Raw genomic sequence first — 21,715 nt, 5'->3', positions numbered from 1 at the left:
TTTCCTTTTCCCCCATTCATTTGAATGGGCATCCCAGAAACCCCATTTATCATCTACTCCCCTCCCTTCTCTTTGTCTTCTTTGCCTCCCCTCCTTTCCCTCCAATCATTCTCTCTCCCTCTCCTGCCTCCTCTCTCTCTCTCCCCTCCCATCATCCTCTCTCTCCCCTCTCTCCCTCTTCTCTCTCCCTCCCTCCTTTCTTTCTCTCCCCTCCCTCCTTTTTCTCTCTCCCTCACTCCCTTCTCTCTCTCCCACCCCTCCCTCCTCTCTTACCCCTGCTTTAATATTTGTGTTAGTGAAGTGACGGGTTGTATTTGCTCATTATTTGAATAAAAATATATTGTGGATATTTTTTGACTCACCCTCAAGTATTCCACAGAAATTACACTGTACTGGAAGTAGTTGAAGTTGACATTTATCATTGATGTCTAATATCGGTCAGAGTTAATTAACGGGGAAGATGTGTTGATGTCATATGTCATAATGTGGATGAGCCATATGGGGCCAGTCATTTTGCTGTTTTGATCTTGTCACTATTCTCACAAAACCTAATACAAATTAGACTTCGTAAGGAACATGGCATATTGTTGCCCTCTGATTGCCACACATACCACTGCCTGTGACCTGCACTCATTAAAGATTCACGCACTGTCTGCACTCACGACAGCCTCAACGCTGCTTGTGTTTGCTACGCCATTACCACAACCAATCCCTTCTGTAGAGTCAGACAACAAACATAACCAACTTTCATCGACAATTTTTTCACACTACAGTTACCTCCTGCAATTATTTATCTGTTCTTTATCTGATCGATTACAAGACACAGGTGTGAAATTTCCACACCTTTTCTCCAGCAAAATGACCCTTTCTCACCATTACCCAGGCATTACCCAGGTTGTCCAACAATTTATTCACAGAAATGTTTAGATTATATAGAATACCTTCCACTTTTTCATTTACTGGGATATTACATTTTTGAACTCCCAGTTTCATTTGTTTGGCTTCTAGTTTGGTGGATTCAGTCCTCCTTATGACAGAATGCTTCAAGTTCATTTTTGTTGTTTTTCCACCATGATATCGTGATTTGGTGGAAGATGTTGTTAATTTGATATTGCTGAAGGGTGCAGTCGTGTTACTGGAAGATTAGCATGTCGTTGTATTGTTTTATTATGAGGCTTGTATAAAAGGCCATTCAGTTTTATGGATTAGTCAGGAAGTGCAGGGAGTGGTCAGGCTGTAGTTCCTGTTTTTTCCAGTGTGTAAGGTAGTGCGAAGATGATTGGGTAACAAATGAATTGAGTGCGAATTAATTGGAAAATCAGGAAGATTTTTTTTCATATGATAAATGTTTGATGTGGACAGACTTGAGGATATCCCCAGGCAAAAAATGCGATAGTTAAAACGATAGTTTATGAGAGTTGTACTCTCATGTGCTATCATTGGTAGCAGGTCCTACTACAGTAGTCTGCAGAGAATTACTACAGGAAAGGAATGCTATATATATATACATATACACACACACACACATACAAATGCAGTGTATATATATATATATATATATAGATATAGATATAGATATAGATATATATATATATATATATATATATATATATATATATATATATATATATATATATCTTCTTCTTTCGGTTGGTCCCGTTCGGGGTCACCACAGCGGATCATCCATGTGATCCGCATTGTGATTTGGCACATGTTTTACGCCGGATGCCCTTCCTGACGCAACCTTGGCGCCTCTTACGACAAAGGATATATATATATATATATATATATATATATATATATATATATATATATATATATATATATATATATATATATATATATATATATATATATATATATATATATATTCAGTGGCCCAACGGTGCTTGAACTCAGGACTTTTTGGGTCCCAAGCCACTGCCCTAACCACTGTGCCAACACCAGGCTTAAGATAACAAATCTTAACTCTTCTTCTTCTTTCGGCTGCTCCCGTTCGGGGTCGCCACAGCGGATCATCCGTATGATCCGCATAGTGATTTGGCACATGTTTTACGCCGGATGCCCTTCCTGACGCAACCCTGGTCGCCTCTTACGACACAGGGATATGGTACACCTATTTTAACCGGGGTATACACCGGCCCAGTATACTGGTACTCATTTTGCCGACCTCGGAAGGATGACAGGCTGAGTCAACCCCCTGGTGTATTAATTCAGTGGCTCAACGGGGCTTGAACTCAGGACCTCTTGGATCCCAAGCCGCTGCCCTAACCACTGCGCCAACACCAGGCTCACGATAACAAATCTTAACATGGAAGTAAATAAATACATTTGGCAAAAGGCATGATAACATTTATTTTGGAGATCCAGCTATAATCCTGCATTTATGATTATTTCAATAAATATATTTAATCCAATACAGTGCTGCAAAAACTTTTAGTAAATACAAATATCACTGCAAAAAAGTAGATTTATTCAATGAAAATGGGAAGTACAATATATGACATCATTCCGAGTCTCACTTAATTTTTTTTGTAAATTTTGTAACACTTTGGAACAAAACTGCAGCCCAGAAATGCAAATGCAGTAGCAATGATTGCAAACATTTCTGTTATAATTGTATGTTTTCCTTGTGTGCTCATATAAGCAGGAATGAAAGCAACCACAACCATTAAGAGAAACAGCATGTTGTACGTTATAAACTTTCCCTCATTTGAAGATGAATCATTGTTGTGAGCCTTTGAAGCAAGACCAAGACACAATATTGCCAAAATAATCAAATAGGCCAAAGAACAAAAAGCCCAAAGGGGTGAAATCATTGTGCATTCAATAATGATGATTCCCAAATGGGCCGTTGTATTGTAGTTTACCTTTGGATCACTTACAAGAGCCCAGAGTAAAGAAAACACCACTTGTGGAGTAAAACAAAATGCCACAACATATTTCTGTTTCAGTGTCTTGACTGTACTTTGGTAATTGTTGGGAGGAGAACCTGAAATGAAGTTTTAAGGAATCATTTGTCACTCTTAAGTAACTTAACATTAACATTCTGCACAAATTGAAAGCTTCATACGAGAAGAGCTTTGTTGATTAAGTAGTAGTTGTTTATTCAAAAACTTCAATGGTACACAAAACCTGGCATACATTGAAGTGTAAATCACTCAGAATACCAGACAACAACTCAGCCAATTCAAACAGTAAGTGGTGATCTTAACATGACACAATGCACTGAGAGGAAAATTTAAAGAATGAAACACAGCAATTCCCTTCTTCTTTCATGAACAGATAATATACCTCTTTGAAATGTGAAGCTGGAAGTATGACAGTTATTTGTTTGATGCAATGGACAATGCGCCTGTGATGAGTAATATTCCAAGCATTAATATTTCATCAATTATTGATTACTCTGTGTGTAGAATATTTAGAAATGCCAATAGTGCATTTCTATTATAAAATTGCTTGTTCTTCACATTGAAATTGCATATTTGTATATCCGGGAGACAGTGCGGCGTCTGCAAGAATGTAATTTACTGAAGTATTGTGGACACAAATTTCTCCAAAATTAGCATTATGGGTTTAAGGGTGATAGGAAGAAATAAAAAAATGTTGCCAATTAAACTTGATTGACAATTAACTTTAAAAAGTAAATGTTTTTCGCATAAAGCAGAATGTATTGTGATATCCCTTTAATGGGAAATGTATTCAAATACAACATGATTATTATTATTATTTATTATTATTTTTATTTTTTTTGTATACCTTGGCAAGGCTCGTGAGAGAACTAACACAAAACGCACAGCAAGGGGGGCTGAGACAAGAGGGGCGGGAGTGGGAAGGACAAAACAGTGGGGAACAGAGACATTAGATCTGTGGAAGGGAGAGGGAGGGACGGGGAACATGGGGAAGTGAAGATGGACATTACAGGACTTTCAGGAAGGAAAGCAGGGAATTTGAAGGAGGTGTGATTGGGTGGATTATCGGGGGTAGAAAAGATGGAGGATTTGGATGGGGGAGTAAGAGATGGTGGTGAACAGCTGTTTTGAAGGCCTGGAGGGAAGAATGGGATTGAATAGAGTGAGGGAGTTTATTCCAAAGGTGGGAAAAAAGAGGAATGAAAGAGTGAAGGTGAGCAGTGATTCGTGATTTTGGTAGTTTTACCAGAAGGGGGTTGTTGGCGGACCTTGAGCACCCTGCAGAAATGTGGTGGGCACAAATCGCAGAGAGAGCAGGGGGGTGCAGGCTGGAGAGGAGATGGTAGAAGACAGAAAGACCACCGACCAACCTGCAGTGATTGAGTGAGAGGCCCAAAGACTCAGCCTCATTGCGGGAGATGCCAATATCTGAAAGCCTTGGTTTCCACAGCGTGAAGCCGAGAAAGGTGAGAGGCAGGAGCACCAGCCCAGAGCGGAGAGCAGTACTCTATCAGGCTGCGGACAAAAGCTTTGTAAGTCGTCAGGAGCTCAGGTGGGCCGAGGAAGGACTTTGCACGATGGAGGATTCCCAGTCGGCGACTGGCTTTGGAGACGAGGTTTGAAATGTGGCATTCCCACAAAAGGTCATGGCAGATAGTGAGACCCAGAAGCTTGAAAGAAATGACTTCTTCCAGAGGATTGTTGAGAAAGTGGATGGGGGGGGGGTTCTAAACGGTCCTTTCAAAGAGACATAGTGAGAGTGTGAGATTTGTCTGGATTGAAAGACATGTTCCACGTGTTGGACCAGTTTGTGATTTTATCCAGGTCTGCAGTGAGCAAAGAAGCTGCTGCTTGCCGGTTTCGGGGATGACCAATGGTACGGCAGAGGGTGGAGTCATCAGCAAAGAAATATAGAGCATATGCCAGAGAGTCGGAGAGATCGTTGGTGCAAACCAGAAAAAAAACATGGCCCAGAACGCTACCTTGAGGAACTCCAGCCTGGATGGGAAGAGGGGATGAAAGAACTCCATTTAGGGCCACACATTGACTGTGACAGTAGAGGAAGTCTGCGAGCCATGAGTGGAGATGGCCTTGGATACCACAGGAAGAGAGTTTGTTGAGCAGGGCAGGGTGCCAGACTGTGTCAAAAGCACGTGATATGTCCAGGGATACGGCTCGCTTTACCTCTCTGGCATTGAGGACCTCCATCCATTGTTGGGAGAGCAGAAGCAGCATATCCAGTGTAGAGTGACCTGGTCTGAAACCAAATTGATGATCGGAAATCAAGCCATTGTACAAGAGGAAGGATTTAATGTCTGAAGCGATGATGGATTCCATAACCTTGCTGATGATTGGGAGAAGGCTGATTGGTCTGTAGTTGCAGGGATATGTTTTTGTACCTTTTTTATGCAGGGTAGTAATGTTTACTGATGAACTTGAGCAAATGAGAGGGTGAATAGAACAGAGAGAGGGTGATGAAGAGCAGAAGAGCAGGTTTTTAGGACACATGTGCTGATGCTGTCTGGACCGGTTGCAGAATCTGAGTCGAGGTTTGACAGCAAGCTCTCTACCTTGTCAGGAGAAAAGGACACAGAGTCCAGGGACAGTTGGGTGCGAATGGGTAAGATGGATCGAGAAAGTGATGGGTTTTGGACACAAGATTTAGCTGCAATCACCCAGTTTAGGCATTCAGCATAAATCAATGTCTATGTTTAAACATATTATATCTATGTGCTCCAACATTTAACAATTTTGAATATATATATATATATATGCATTTTAAATAACATTGCATCTCTTTACTGTGTTGGAAGGTTATCAGTCTGCTAAGTAAAACACCCCTCTTCCCCAAATCAGATTGGCCTTCCAAATAATGTTTCATCTACATTCAGTAGAAAAGACTCATCTAGTATTTTATTTTGCTTATTCAGTAATTCTTATATCTAAATAATTATATGTTGGTGTCTAAAAGCCTGCCTGGAAGCAGGAGCCTGGTTTCAATGGAATGTGTGTATAAGTGATATCCAGATCTTTTTAAACTTTTATCAACTTCAGATTGTAAAATCATTCCCCAGCCCTTTTAATTCAGGCTAACACCCTGACCTCTGGATAACCACTACCAAGGGGCCATGTGTGATATGGTCCAACACACAAAGGGATGCAGCCTTGGTGCCCTTATGTCTTGAGGATGACCAGACCTTCTCAGCATTTTACTGCCCCCCCCCTTTTCCCCCTGCATATTATATAAGTACTCAAAAAGTCCATGTATGGCAGAATCAGGGGAAGACTGTGTTGCTTCTTGAATCTCCTGTGAATTCTCCATATCAATATGTGTTTGCTTATTTATGTTTGTTTAAAAATGACTCAAATGGGCAGGAGGAATTGAGAATTCTTCGACAGTATCTTGTTTGGAATCAATCGCACTTTTCATGAATGCCACCCTTTTACCAAAAATATAATGCGCTATTGCACGTACACGGATTAGTAGTAAACAATTCTGACAAACAACACATTCACTTGAGGTAACAACAAAGCTTTCCAATCATTTGTTTGCATGTACTGTGTATTGTTTGCAATAGGCAAGCTCTCTTGCCTCCCTTAACTGTCGGGTGCATGCGACTCCTGCAAGTCCCTTTGTCTCAGCAGGCTAAAATTGGCAAATATATTTCCATTTAATGTCAGATCGTTTTATAAATGGTATTATCCACAGCTTCAACATCTTGTCATCAATGTGGCACTGGCAATGTAAGTGTTTGTACAGGTTAAGATGCCCTTATTACCTCCACAAAGTGGCGTGATATCATCCCAACTCGGTATTAAAGTACAAAGATTGTCTCTGTTTCATCGCATTCATTTTGATGTTCAAAACTGTTCTCATGATTTAACGTTCACCATAATTTTTTGATGTGAATTTATATTTTCTCTGTTCTGGATTGTGATTGTGGCTTGACAAAATACAGTGGTTTGCTTGTTTTGGTTTTTGCAGTCACTGTCGTATTAAAGGAAGCAGTTCCACGACCCCATCTCTGTGCCAAAATGAGAAACTATTTGTATTGAGATTGACACATGCTGGTAAAATTTGAGCATTTGTTCACTCCAACTATGCCATAACAGAAAGGAGTACAGTGGCTGACTTTGATCGCTGGGGCCCTCTGCACACGAATTGATATATATATATATATATATATATATATATATATATATATATATATATATATATATATATATATATATATATATATATATATATATATATATATATATATATATATATATATATATATATATATATATCAGAGTCAAAACATGGCTCTTCATGGAATTCTCTTATCTCCTCTTCCTGTCCAGGATGGAGTTCCTCAAGGCAGTGTTCTGGGCCCTGTTCTTTTTCTGTTTTTCATCAATTATATCTCCGACACTCTGGAAAATCCTGTTTATCTCTGCTGATGATTCAATCCTCTGTCGTTCCATCTATCATCCCTCAGACCAGCAAGCCACAGCTTCTTCGCTCTCTGCAGATCTGGATAAAATCACAAACTGGTCAAACACTTGGAACATCTTTCAATGTGGACAAATCTCACACTCTCACGACTTTTCTCTGAAAAGACAGTCTGGAACCCCCTCCCCTCACCATCTCCTTTCTCAACAATCCTCTTGATGTTGTTCAGTCACTCAAGCTTTTGTGTCTCACTATCTGCTGTGATCTTTGCTGTGAAAGCCATATTTTCAAGCTGGCCTCCAAAGGCAGTCGGGGACTGGGCATCCTCCGTCAAGCACAGTCCTTCCTTGGTACACCTGAGCTCTTAACGAGATACAAAGTTTTCATCTGCAGCCAAATGGAGTACTGCTCTCCCCTCTGGACTGGTTCTCCCACCTCAGACCTAGCTCAGCTTCACACTGTGGAAAACAAGTTTTTTTTTTAGGATTATTGGTATCTCTCACAATGAAGCCGAGTCTTCGGGTGTTTCACTATCTTACCACAGGCAGGTTAGTGGTATTTCTGTCTTCTAACCACTCCTCTCACAAAATGCACTCCCTGCTCTGTGCTCTGTCCACCTAATATTTCTCCGAGGCGCTCAAGCTCTGCCAGAAACCCCCTTCTGGTGAAACTGCCAAACTCAAGAATTACTGCTCACCTTCACATTTCAATTCCTCTATTTTCCAGCTTTGGAACAAACTCCAACATTCTCTTCAATCCCACTCTTCCCGAAACATGTCTTTAAAACAGCTGTTCAAAACCATCTCATATCTTCGCCCATCCAAAATCATGATCTTTTCAACCCCTGAGAATCCACCCTAAACTCACCTCTTTCAAATTCCCTGTTTTCCTTCATGAAAGTCCCTGTAGTGTCTATATTGTTTATCCTGTGGACCCCTTCCCTCCTTCCGCCCAACCCAACATCCTCCCCCCATCCGTCTCTCTTCCACAGATCTCCTGATGTCCTTGTTCTCTACTATCGTTGTGCTTCCCTCTCCCACCCCCTTTGTTATATGTTCTGTGTGTTAGCTCTTATAAGAGCCTCGACTAAGTAACGAAAATAAAAGAAAGACATGTCTTGTGCTAGGGATGAGTAGGAATAATGAAAATAGAGATTACATGAAGCAAGGTGCTGTCTTGGAAGATATCACACAGGAGAAGTATCAAGTCTGTTAATATATTTGGGGGTAAGCAGATAGCAAAGCAGCTCTCAGTAATACTAACAGGGTTTTAGGATGTATTATTTGGTGTATAAATTATAATTCAAAGAAGGTATTTTTGCACTCCACTTGAATTTAGTGAGGGCCTCATCCAGAATATTGTGTGCAGTTTTGGTCACCATATCTCAGGAAGGACAAAGCTGCCATAGAAATCGTTCAGCAAAGGACTACTCCTTTGATTCCTGGGCAAGCTTCACTAAGTTATGACAAGTGGTTGAAGGAGAGAGAGAACATTGTTCTTTATAAAGAATGATTATGGGAGTAAAGGGAGGGGGGTGTGTTTTTGAGATATTTAGGTTAATGAATTGGAGAGAGAAAGTAAATGCGGTATAGTTTTTTAAAAGACCAGCACATTACCTGGAGGATGATTGTATCGACCGATATAGTGACTGACGCACGTATGCGCACGCACACACATACACACATGCACGCAAGCAAACACACACACACACACACACACACACACACACACACACACACACACACACACACACACACACACACACACACACACACACACACACACGACAAGCTCCACTTTGGCTGTGAGTGAACTTGCACAAGCAATTCTGACGTGAAAAAATCGTATCACCACTTATTCCTTTTCCCTTGATATTCATCATACAATGAAGCACTCCTATCGAATAACATGCATTACGTATTGAGCAGGACAGGTCATGTATGGGAGCATGCACCAGAGCAGTGCGTCACCACATCCACTTTCCACCGGTACTCCAGGGGCCTCAGTCTCACATCCCCCAGGTAGATTCCTGGCCCATCCCCATCTGAGAAAATGCCATATAGTTATTTGGATGGTGTGCAAAAAAGGGAGGTGATACCTTTGGAAGCAATGAACCATTTTGTGCATTTTGCCAACATGCAGATTATCGCAAGTGACAGCAATATACAGGGACACGTTTCCCGTAAGCTACACAAGTTGTCTGTTGGTTTGCCAATGAAAGCTAATGTACTGCAAAAACATCCTCCTAATGCCACAAGAAGAAGGAGATTCACTTCAAAACTTTCAACTTTCACCAAATGGAGTTCACGATGGGTGTACATCATCACCATTACCACAGCAACCAACACCATTCCAATGAGTAACATTATCAAAAGAGTGATCGACAACGGATCAGAAAAAGCCAGAAATTCTTCAGCCATGACTATACAAGCATCCCCATGTTCAGTTGACCAAAAGTAATTGGGACAGTGGAAGCATTCCTGAGAATCTGAAGGCAGATAAACATCTAAATACATTTTATGAAGTGCATCGTTTTTAATCGGTAAAGCCACTTCAATATTTGGCTCTTTCCTTCAATCCATCAATCTCTCCGTCCATAAAAATTAAAGAAGAGCATTTCCACTGCAAATAGTAATAACTCGTAATTATAAAGGATAATTCTAAAGCCTGACTCGAAAGGGCAATTGTAAAGGGTAATTGTAAGAGTAATTATTAAGGGTAATTTAAAGGGTTATTCTAAATGGTTATTAAAAAGGGCAATTTGAAAGGGTATTTCCAAAGAGTAATTTGAAGGGGTAATTCTAAAGGGTAATTAATTTACCTCACAAGTGTTTGTAACATTGTATTTTGTTGTATTCATGATATAGTATTAATTTCTGATTGCATTGAAGCTGTTTGTAATGAAAATATAGGGATATTAAGTTTAAAGGCGAATGAAGAAGCAATGCAATCGAGTTTCCCTCGGCGACAATCTCAGATTCAGCATTTGCAGATTCACCATCTTGTGACCTTATAAATTTAACCCACCTCACTTCAATTGGGGTCAGCTGCAGTAAGTTTTTTGCTCAAGTCCTTTATGAAACAGCTTTCGAGCACCCTCGTGTGCATAGTACAGGTACGTTCCTCATTGTTTTTATATACAGGCAATGTCATGATTAATATGTATGAAATATATTGTTATGTAAACAGGTAATGTAATGTTTTAAAAAAGGAATGTATTGTTTATTTACAGGTAAATTATTATTATAAAAACAAGGCATGCATTTTTATATACACAAGTGATGTATTGTTTTATATGCATGTAATTTATTGTTTTATATACAAATAATGTATTATAATGTACATAAAAGTAATGTATTGTTTTATACAAAAGTAATGTGTTGTTTTATACAAGAGTAATGGATTGTTTAATATACAAGTAATGTACTGTTTTACTTGCAGGTAATGTATTGTTTCATATGCTGGTAATATGTTCTTCCATATGCGAGTGATATTTTATTTTATATTGAGGAAATATATTGTTGTGTATGCAGGTAATGCATTGTTTCATATGCAGGTAATGTAATATTTCATCTCGAGGTAAGATATTGTTTTATATGCAGATAATGTTTTGTTTCATATGCAGGAAATGTATTTTTTCAGATGCGGGTCATGTATTTTTTTCATATCCTGGTAATGTGTTGTTTTATATCCAGGCAATTAAATGTTTTACATACAGGCAATATATTGTTTTATATGTAGTTATGTATTGTTTTATATACAAGTAATGAATTTGTTTATAATAAACAATGTTGGGGCTCCTATAAGTGCCAACACGCAGAAAGTATATCAAGAAGAGCAGGAGATGAGGGGCGGGAGAAGATAGCACAAAACAGTGGGGAACAAAATATTGTAAGATCTGTGGAAGGTAATGGATGGGGCATGGTACAAAGGGTAAACAATATGGACATTACATGGACTTTCAGGTCCTTACACGACAGGAACTTTCAGGAAGGAAAGCAGGGAATTTGAGGGAGGTGGGTTTGGGGTGGATTAACAGGAGGAGAAATTATAGTGGTTTTGGATGGGGGAAGATTAGAGATGGCAGTGAACAGATGTTTTGAAGACTTGGTGGGAAAAGTGGGATTGAAGTTTGTTCCAAAGGTGGGAAAAAGTAGAATAAAAGAATGATCGGGAGCACTGATTCTTGATTTTGTGAGTTTAACCAGAAGGGGGTTGCTGGCAGATCTTGTGCGTCCTGAGGAAATAGGGAGGGGAGGGGGATCTATCACAGTCAGAGCAAGGGGGAGAAGCCAGAGATGAATTGGTAGATTACAGGAAGACTACAGATCTTCCTGTGGTGATCGAGTGAGAGACCAAAATACTCAGCCTTATCGCTGGAAATACCAATGATCTTAAATGCCTTAGTTTCCAAAGCGTGAAGCCGAGAAGGTGAGAGGCAGAAGCACCAGCCCAGAGGGGAGAGGAGTACTCGATTAGGCTTCAGATGAAAGCTTTGTATGTGGTCAGGAGCTGAGGTGTGCCAAGGAAGTGCTTAGCAAGACGGATGCCCAGTTGGCGATTGGCTTTGTAGGCGAGCTTGGAAATGTGGCTTTCCCAGGAAAGACAATTGCAGAGTGTGAGACCCAGAAGCTTGAATGAAAGGACTTTTTCAAGCGGGTTGTTGAGAAAGTAGATGGGGTTGGGAGCCGGGGGGGTTCCAGACAGTCCTTTCAGACACACTTAGTGGAAAGAGCTCCTGTGCAGCTGCCCAAAGCAGGGTAGCTCACCGTATGATGGGATTGGGGCAAAGCCATCAAGATCCCTGTGGAAGTAAAAATAATCAATTCCATCTTGTGAAATATGAGCATGGCTATTTTGGTAATAGAAAGCTCGATCAATCACATGACTATTGCAAGGCACTGGTGTTTCCCGCCATGATTCATCTGTTAAATTGTTTTGGGTTTCAGGCGGCGGTGCTTTTGTACAATTGGTTATGACCTGCCTGCCTTGGGATTGCACTAAAGCCCCCCTCCCCCCCCACACCCTGACTATCCCGCCCAACCAATGGATTTTCCACCTACTTAATGAGATGTCATAATAATTTTAGGGTGCTCCTTGAAGTACCCATGGGTGTTCGTATTCCTGTCGCCGATGCTCTTGGCAAACTACTCCGTGACATGCACGAGAACCAGGCTCCCTTTGCCTGGAATCGCCTCCTTGTTTTTTGTTACTTTGGCATTAGGGTGGCCGATAAAGAGTCTCCAGACTCCCCGAATGTCTCATTGACGACTAAAGTCAAGCATCAGGTGGCCGATTTTTTGGCAATGGACATCTTTCCACCACTTCCACTCACCCTTTTTGGCAGCTCCACATGCAAGCCTCATAAAGCCGAAAACTCTCAATGTATCAACAGAAGGGTGAAAACCAAATTTGCCGATATGGATATCAAGGGAGCCATCAGAGAGTTGGCGCCTTGTGAGTGGCATGCCCCACAATCAGCCCAAATGACCAAAGCCGTCAAAGCCAAACACCCGACTGCACCGCCTGACCTCAACCTACTGGTCGTACCAGACGGTGAATTAGCCACTCCAATGGCTCTCTCTGAGCATTCTGTATGAATCGCTGTCAACATTTTTTCCATCTGGGTCGGCTGTGGGCTGTGGGAAACTGAATTGTTGATTGAATTTATAATGAGGTAAAATGCCAAATAGCTTCAGTTAGAACTTTGGGAAAACATTTAATAAATATATGCTTGGAAAGCAAGTAGGAGGCAGAATACACATATTCCAGGCTCCAATAACAGACCGTTTTTCATCCTGTTTTTGTGATTCTAACCTTCCGAAGTTCCATCTGTTGTTCCTCCATCTGTTAGGCTCGTCAACTAAAGGTGGGTGTGAAGTGACAGCCGATGCTGCCAAACATTATCTGACTCCTCCTAATCGAGTATGTGCCTCCTAATCCGTCTTTCTCAAGATTGACATGCATAATGAATTTAATTGCTTGAGACGTGATTTTTTTTGACTGAAGTACGAAGGCACACTCCCAGTATCTATCCGCTCATCTAGCAGGCATACACCAGGCCTTCTGATCTGTTCTATGGCAACTGGGGCATTTATACACCAACTGGCATTCAACAGAGTGACCTCTTCAGGCACGGTCTTTATTTCCCTGGGCATCGACCTAATAGCCAGGGAGATTCAGTCAGAGTTCAACATATGGGACCTTGACAATTCATCATTTAGGGATGAACCCGTGAAAGTGCTGGCTGTCCTCCAGAATGTCATTGCTCTGTTGACTGACATTGGCCTCATGATCAATGGTGGCAAGTGCGAGTTTACCATCCTTAACCATGCATTGCTGGATGAATATCTGCTTATCGAGGCCACATTTAAGGCATTGCTACATGATATTAAGATTGTTTTGATCAATCATTGCACTCTTCTTGGTACTCCAATCTTCCCAAGACCTTCACCCAAAGCTAGTATCGTAAAGCACGACGACTTGATCCATATGGCAGGCCGTCTGGAGGAAATTGACACACACACACAGCATTTGTGCTGCTTAAAAACTGTTTCACTCTACCCAAACTCCTGTACATCACGTGTGCATCTCCCGCCTACCTGAATGTTGCACAGCAAGGAGATTTTTATCACACCATTTGCGAAACTGTTCATAAAATCTCCAATGTTGCTTTTACCGATTCTGCTTGAATGCAAGCTATGCTCCCAGTTAAGCAGGGAGGTCTGGCTTTCAGGAGGGCTATTGATGTCACTCTTCATGGCTTCAGCTCCTCATTGCTGGCATTCCACCCCTTAGTTGATGCCGTTCTATCCCGTAAGTGGTTTGGCACAAATGGGGGAGTTTACAGTGGTGGTGTTGTCATGAAGTTCAGCCCATATTTGTGTTTGTAAATTTGAAGGCCTGTCCCAGCTTCGCCAAAAAGCATAGGATGTTGAGGTGGCAAGAGTGTCTTTTGTCAGCCTGTTGAACAGTGCAGATCAGGTCACCAGATCCCATCTGTTGGCTGTAGCCACTAAAAAAGTGGGATGTAGCTTCACGCAGTGCCTGTTCCCTCTGGGAACACAGCTTGACCCTGAGTCTTTATGGGTAGCGGTAGTTTTGACCCTGGTCTGTCATGCGGGTTTTGTGCCAGTCAAACTTTGAGACATTTTACTTGAAACGATGTGGTCAAACATGCCCTTTATGGGGCAGGGATACCATCTGTCCTGGAACCCCTCAGTATAGACCTTGGTGAAAACACGTGCCAGGATGGCTTGATTATTGTCCTTTACAAGAATGGGAAAGGCCTAACCTGGGATTGCACTTGTGTTGTGACTTTCACCAAATCACACATTTATAATACAGCCTCAATGGCTGGAGCGGCAGCCACCGATGGGGAAGTTCTGAAATGTAATAAATACGCCGGCCTCAGCCATTCTTATTTATTTGAACCAATTGCCATCGAAGCAATGGGAGTGTATGGCCGATCTAATTCCAACATTATAAGTGATATCGGTAGAAGGCTCATTGCATCGACTGGCAATGTAAGGCAACTGGTCTGGTTCAAGCAGAGACTGAGCTTGGCTAACCAGTGGGGAAATGCCATGAGCATTCTGGCTTTGGCACAGGAAGAACAAAGTCCCACATTAACACCATTTTAAAGTCTGTATTGCTGGGGGCGTGTGGGGGTTTTACTTTTTTTTTTTTTCATGTTCTTAAAAAAATCCATTTATTTGGTTGGAGTTAAAAAAAAATTCTCATTTTATTTATTTATTTATTTATGTTAAAAAATATTAAATAAACAGCTCATTCTGATCAATTTTAAAACCGAAAAATGGCAAGTCAATTAATTTTCTGTGAATTCATATATTGTTGTATATTCAGGCAATGTATTGTTTTATATGTATGTAATATATTGCTTTATATACATGTAATGTGTTGTTTTTTTATGTCAGTAATGTTCTGTGATATGCAGATAATATATTATTTTATAACAAGGTACCGATTCATGAAAAAGTGAACTGCAAGACAGGGAAGGGGAGACATATAGACGATACATACAATGGTATTTTTTTTTTACAAATTATGTGATGTAATTCTACATTTACCCATCCTTCCTGCAAGCAAAATGATTGAAACATCTGTTTTAAAGCAAGGGTTTATAATGTAACTTCTGCCATAAACTTCCAGTTCAGGGATTTTTCCATGGGCTTGATCAAATCTGCAGCTGCCGCTTTCACCTCACTAACTGGGGTTGTTGTGTTTTGTGTTGTGTTATTCGTCAGAGTATTGCTGTTTTTATCGTGTGCAATACACGCGGACCCAGACATTCGCGATTCCAACATTTGCGGGGGTTTCCCGGAACATATGCCCCGCGAATGTTGGGGTGCTGCTGCATTTCATTTAAATTAATTCATTGTTTTGTGCTATTTGTTTTGTTTTGTCAAGGTTTCTTTTGTCAAGGCTTCTTCCAGTTCAAGGCCTACCCTCCGATAGAAAGTGTCCGACTCGCCTTTTGTATCTTGCTTCACCTCAATACTATCATATTGTATCATGCTTTTGCTTAAGATTATCCTCAATATTATTTTCTCTTGTTGTTTCAAAAAATTTAAACAAACCAACCAGAAAAATACATCTTTCATTCCATAACGATTATTCTTATCCATTGAATTACCTTCTGCTTCTACTCCCAACCATCTGCTCCTCCCCTCACCCCACCCCCTTCTCCAAAGTGAATCCACCTGAAACAAAAATGCTTCTTCTTTTTGAAAAAAACAACAGATTTAGAATGCATTTCAACCCTTCCATTTCCTTCATAAATGCTACACATGCTCTTCTTCTCCACCAAGACATATATGTACTGTATTTTCTTATTGATCAAAAGGATTATTTTTTGAGGCGTTCGTCTGCTTTGTGCCTCGACCACTAACCTACCCCCCCCCCGCCTTCACCACCAACTCCATTCCCTCCCACCCCTCAACCCCGCTTGTACAAAGGAGCATCTCTCCATGCATTTAGGCCTAAGTCACATTTGCCACGGCGGCCGTGGGGTCTACAAAATCTATGGCAACTCGCAATTATAGGGCGGCCGCAGTATTTCCACGGTCACACAATGTAGCAGTCACATATCTTTTTATTTTTTGGGGAGCCGCACGGGGTATTTATAAATTGTGGACACCGAAAACTTGGGGTTGCCGTACGGTTTTTGATTTGATGTCGCACGGTGACAATCGGGCATTCCTGCGGCGGCCATAGAATTTTCAAGGTGCCCGCAAGGTGACCGCAGGGGGGCCCTAAGGTGAACGTGCGGCCAGACGGACGGTAACGAGTGGGGTTTTTTTTTTACAAGTTCTTTTGTTTTGGCTTGTCGAATTGCTACGGCGAACGTAGAAATGAAAAAAAGTTGCTTTGGCTTTGGAGGCGAGGTTTGAAATGTGGCTTTCCCAAGAAAGATCATGGCAGATAGTGAGACCCAGAAGCTTGAAAGAAAGGTCTTCTTCCAGAGGATTGTTGAGAAAGTGGATGGGGAGGGGGTTCTAAACGGTCCTTTCGAAGAGACATAGTGAGAGTGTGAGTTTTGTCCAGATTGAAAGACATGTTCCACATGCTGGACCAGTTTGTGATTTTATCCAGATCAGCAGTGAGCAAAGAAACTGCTGCTTGCGGGTCTGAGGGATGACGGATGGTATGGCAGAGGGTAGAGTAATCAGCAAAGAGATATAGAGGATTTTCAGGAGAGTAGGAGAGATCATTGATGAAAACCAGAAGAAGAACAGGGCCCAGAACGCTACCTTGAGGAACTCCAGCATGGACAGGAAGGGGGGATGAAAGAACTCCATTTGGGGCCACACATTGATTGCGACAGGAGAGGAAGTCTGCGAGCCATGAGTGGAAATGGCCTTGGATACCATCGGAAGAGAGTTTGGTGAGCAGGGCAGGGTGCCAGACTGTGTCAAAAGCATGTGATATATCCAGGGATATGGCTCGAATTTCCTGTGTGGCATTGAGGGCTTCCATCCATTGTTGGGAGAGCAGAAGCAGAATAACCAGGGTAGAGTGACTTGGTCTGAAACCAATTTGAAGATCAGAAATCAAGCCATTGGAGAAGAGGAAGGATTTGATGTCTGAAGCGATGATGGATTCCAAAACCTTGCTGATGATTGGGAGAAGGCTGATTGGTCTGTAGTTGCAGGGATCTGTTTTTGCATCTTTTTGTGCAGGGCAGTGATGTTTGCTGATTTCCAAGCAATGGCAGATGGCCTTGAGCAAATGAGAGGGTGAATATAACAGAGAGAGGGTAAGCAAGAGCAGAAGAGCAGGCTTTGAGGACACGTGGGCTGATGCCGTCTGGACCGGTTGCAGAATTTGAGTCGAGGTTTGAAAGCAAGCTCTCCACATTGTCAGGAGAAAAGGACACAGAGTCCAGGGACAGTTGCGTGCGACTGGGTAAGGTGGGTAGAGAAAGTGATGGGTTTTGGACACAGGATTTAGCTTCAAACACCGAGTTTCGGCATTCACCTTTTTAACGTGCGGTATCAGCAGTGTTGCCATTTGAGGTAAGGTAGGGGATGGAGGGGGAACGTACACCAGAGACAGATTTGATTAGACGCCAACAGGATTTTGAGGAGGGAGAGAGGCTTGAGAGTTCAGACTTGAGATGAGAAAGATGTTGTTTTCTGGCTCTCCTGAGGGTAGATACACACTTGTTCCGAGCATTATGGCCGGAACTGAGATTGCCCTCAGTTGGGTTTGCGTTCCATGAGGCAAAGGCATGTTGTTTCAGGAAAAGTGCTTCACCACAAGCTTCAGTGAACCAAGGGTGGGAGGAAGGGTAGGACAACTGAAGACTAGAGGGGATAAATCTGTGCATGAGGGAGAGCAAGTTTCTTTTAAAGAATTCCCAGAATGAGTTGATGTTGGTGAAAGTAGAGATAGGAGACCAGTCTCTAAGTTTGAGGGCTGCTTGGAGACCCAGCTAGTCAGCTTGAGTGAAATGCCAGACTCGACGGCGGTAAGGTGGTTCTCTGATAATAGCCAGAGAGATGTCCACTTTGACAAGGACGTGGTCAGAAGAACCGATTGGAGCGGAGGAAGAGCAGCACATATTGTCAGGGAAATTTGTCAAAATCAGATCCAGAAGAGATGGAGTAACATTGGTTGAGATCTGGCTCGTGAAGTTGACCGATTGAGTCAGTCCCAATGAGTGGCAGAATGCTTTTGCTGAGGTGCCATGACAGGTGAGAGAGGTACCCACACCTAGCCAACTGGCATGATGATAATTGAAGTCGCCACATATGAGGTAGAGAGAGTTTGGATGAGAAGATAGAAATTGGTCCATGTTTTCAGATAGTGAGGTGTAGATGGAGTCATCACTGTTGGGTGGACGGTGCATTACACATATAAACATGAGGTTGGAGTGGAGGGGAAGCCATAGCCAGAGCTATTCCTGGTGGTGTGGGGGAGTGAGGGCAGTGCAGGGAGAGTGAGGAATAGAGTCTTTTATGAAGAGAGCAACTCCTCCACCAGGGCGAGGCTCAGTTCTGTCAAACCGGAGTAGGAAGTAACCAGGGAGAGATACTTGGGAGTCAGAGACGTCTTGAGGGAGGAAAGTTTCTGGTCAGCAGATTATGTCTGATTTGTCAGTGGCAACCTGTATGGAAAGATCTGAAAAGTTTGAGCGAAGGCCCCGGATATTTGAGGTCCATACTTTTAATGAAGAGGAAGGGGAGGAGGCTTTGGGTGCAGAGGGTGGGGGAGGGTAGGACAAGGGACGAGGGGGGGAGGTAAGGAGTGTTGTTGAAAGAGTGTGGGGGATTGCAGAATAGCTATGGGAGGGGCTGAATGAGGAGAAGAAAAGGCTCTGTGGTGCTGGGGGAGAGGGGTGGACAAGAGAGGAGAAAGGATGCAGTTGAAGATTTGAGGAGGTGGAGTGAAGAGATGGAGGTGAGAGGGCAGTGGAAGGAGGCAGTTTTGTGGATGGGAGGGGGGGCAACTTTGGGAAGGATGAGTGAGGGGGATGAATGGTGGGAGACAGGTGAGGGGGGAGTTTCTGAGAGAGGTGAGAGGGAGGCTTGGAGAGAGAAGAGTGGGATGGTTGCTTTGAGAGTGAGGGGTGAGAGGGGTGAGTTGACACTGAAGTTGGAAAAAAGAATGGTTGATGGAAAGCAAACATTCACAGCAAACTGGTTTTTTTTTTAAAGTTTTCGGTCAGTTATGCGATTAAACACATTTCTTGAGGGATGCAATAAAGGCGATTTCAGAGAATGGAGAGAAGAAATGCTGCAACAGTTTTTTTAGGCAAGGTAGGAAGGAAAGGTCTAATTGAGAGCAGTCTGTTTAAATAGCAGAAGTGTAGTGCATTCTGATAGAGTAAAGAGTACCACACGTGTGAAAGAGGAAGATGAAGCATTACAAGAGATCGTTTTTGTTATTATTATGAATGTTTGAGAGTTTTCAAAAGATTAGGACATGGAAGAGGAGGAGGAGAAGAAGAAGAAGAAGAAGAAGAAGAAGAAGAAGAAGAAGAAGAAGAAGAAGAAGAAGAAGAGGAGGAGGAGGAGGAGGAGAAGAAGAGGAGGAGCAGGAGGAGCAGAAGAGAAGAAGAGAAGAAGAGAAGAAGAGGAGAGGAGGAGAGGAGGAGGAGAGGAGGAGGAGAGGAGGAGGAGAGGAGGAGGAGAGAGGAGGAGGAGGAGAGGAGGAGAGGAGGAGAGGAGGAGAGGAGGAGAGGAGAAGAAGAGGAGGAGGAGGAGGAGAAGAAGAGGAGGAGGAGGAGAAGAAGAAGAGGAGGAGGAGGAGGAGAAGAAGAGGAGGAGAAGAAGAGGAGGAGGAGAAGAAGAGGAGGAGGAGGAGAAGAAGAGAAGAAGAGAAGAAGAGAAGAAGAGAAGAAGAAGAGAAGGAGAGGAGGAGGAGGAGAGGAGGAGAGGAGGAGAGGAGGAGGAGAGGAGGAGGAGAGGAGGAGGAGAGGAGGAGGAGGAGAGGAGGAGAGGAGGAGAGGAGGAGAGGAGGAGAGGAGGAGAGGAGGAGAAGAGGAGAAGAGGAGAAGCGGAGAAGAGGAGAAGAAGAAGAAGAAGAAGAAGAAGAAGAATCATCGGAGAAAGGTAGCATTTTTTATGTTTTTTTTTAAGATAACAAATAGAGTGATTAGTTGGGATGGGGACGTTTAGAAAGTGGGAAAAATAGAAATTGAAGATAATGGGGATAAAAAACAAATAAACACGATCATACACCGAGCGGAATAAAGGTTAGGCCTCAAGCCTCAAGGATAGGCCTCAAGCACCCAGTAATACAAGTTCGACGAAATCTCACAAAATAGCACCTTTTTGAAACAAAACCGAACTAGGAACACACAGTAACATGCAGGTGAGAAAATAAACAGTTAAAACGGGACAAATAACAACCAGAAACTTAACTTTGAGATCGTCAGCAGGGAGCCCCCAGGAGATCTGCCAATGCTCCAAACCCAGAACCGGAAGTGAAGAAGATTCACTTTTGTTTTGCCTCTGAAGATTCATATCATGACTATGTTGACTGTGCAAGACTGACCCCACTTTTTACCTTTTTATCAGAGTTGTACTGTCATATGAAAATTGTATTTTCTTTACGTACTTTTACTTTTGGATTACCGTTAAATTCCAGAAGTCATGTTGAATCTGCTCTCGTCAATTTTATCATAGCTGAAGGGAAATTAGCAATCTATAAAACAAGGAAAGCAAAACTTCTTGCAAACCCTGATGCTGATTACAATGTTTTAACTGTTTTTAAGGCCCTTGCCATGGCCAAATTATGTGCAGAGTTTTATTTCCACCAAAATATTAATAATTTTGAACTGTTTAAGAAGAAATGGTGTCACAGGAATGCTTTGTGTAAAGTAGACCACAATGATCTTATCATATCATTTTTAGCTGTGTACTTGACCTTTATATTATGTCTTTTTTTGTATGTTTATATGTAACTTTTTTCTAAGCTTGTATAAATAAAGCTATACAAAAGTCAGTCAGTCAGTCAGTCAGTCAGTCAGTCAATCTCTATCTCTATCTCTATCTCTATCTCTATCTCTATCTCTATCTCTATCTCTATCTCTCTCTCTCTCTCTCTCTCTCTCTCTCTCTCTCTCTCTCTCTCTCTCTCTCTCTCTCTCTCTCTCTCTCTCTCTCTCTCTCTCTCTCTCTCTCTCTCTCTCTCTCTCTCTCTCTCTCTCTCTCTCCCCCCCCCCCCCATGGACAAACTTTGAAAAAACTCATCCCAACTCTGTCTTCCTCATATGTGGCTGTTTCTATATATTACCTGCATCAAAAGCTGCCAACATATGGCACTCAATAGAATCATTTCATCTCCTCTCCCTGTCAAGGCTGGAGTGCCCCAAAGCAGTGTTCTGAGCCCAGTC

General features: G+C 42.2%; 1 protein-coding gene across 2 annotated transcripts in view; it reads right to left on the bottom strand.

Moving 5' to 3' along the window:
- Positions 1 to 2,261: 2,261 nt before the first annotated feature.
- LOC147035835 (uncharacterized) overlaps positions 2,262 to 21,715 on the bottom strand; it is a 47,570-nt gene continuing 28,116 nt past the window's right edge. The window contains exon 5 of one of the 2 annotated variants that reach the window (XR_015049630.1): positions 2,262 to 2,992. Coding sequence is in view for 1 of the 2 variants with exons in the window: in XM_085847708.1 (XP_085703834.1) it covers positions 9,359 to 9,394 (36 nt within the window). In the remaining variant the exon portion in view is untranslated. Of the gene's footprint in view, positions 2,993 to 7,262; positions 9,395 to 21,715 lie in introns of those variants that run through there. The other variant, XM_085847708.1, reaches the window with a different exon arrangement.

The sequence above is a fragment of the Eptatretus burgeri genome, chromosome 1 (genome assembly GCF_056783735.1).
Source record: "Eptatretus burgeri isolate ZD-2024b chromosome 1, Ebu_testis_v1, whole genome shotgun sequence".
Classification (NCBI taxonomy): Eukaryota; Metazoa; Chordata; class Myxini; order Myxiniformes; family Myxinidae; genus Eptatretus; species Eptatretus burgeri.
The sequence above is the reverse complement of the archived record's forward strand: the minus strand, read 5'-3'. Positions and strand labels throughout refer to the sequence as shown.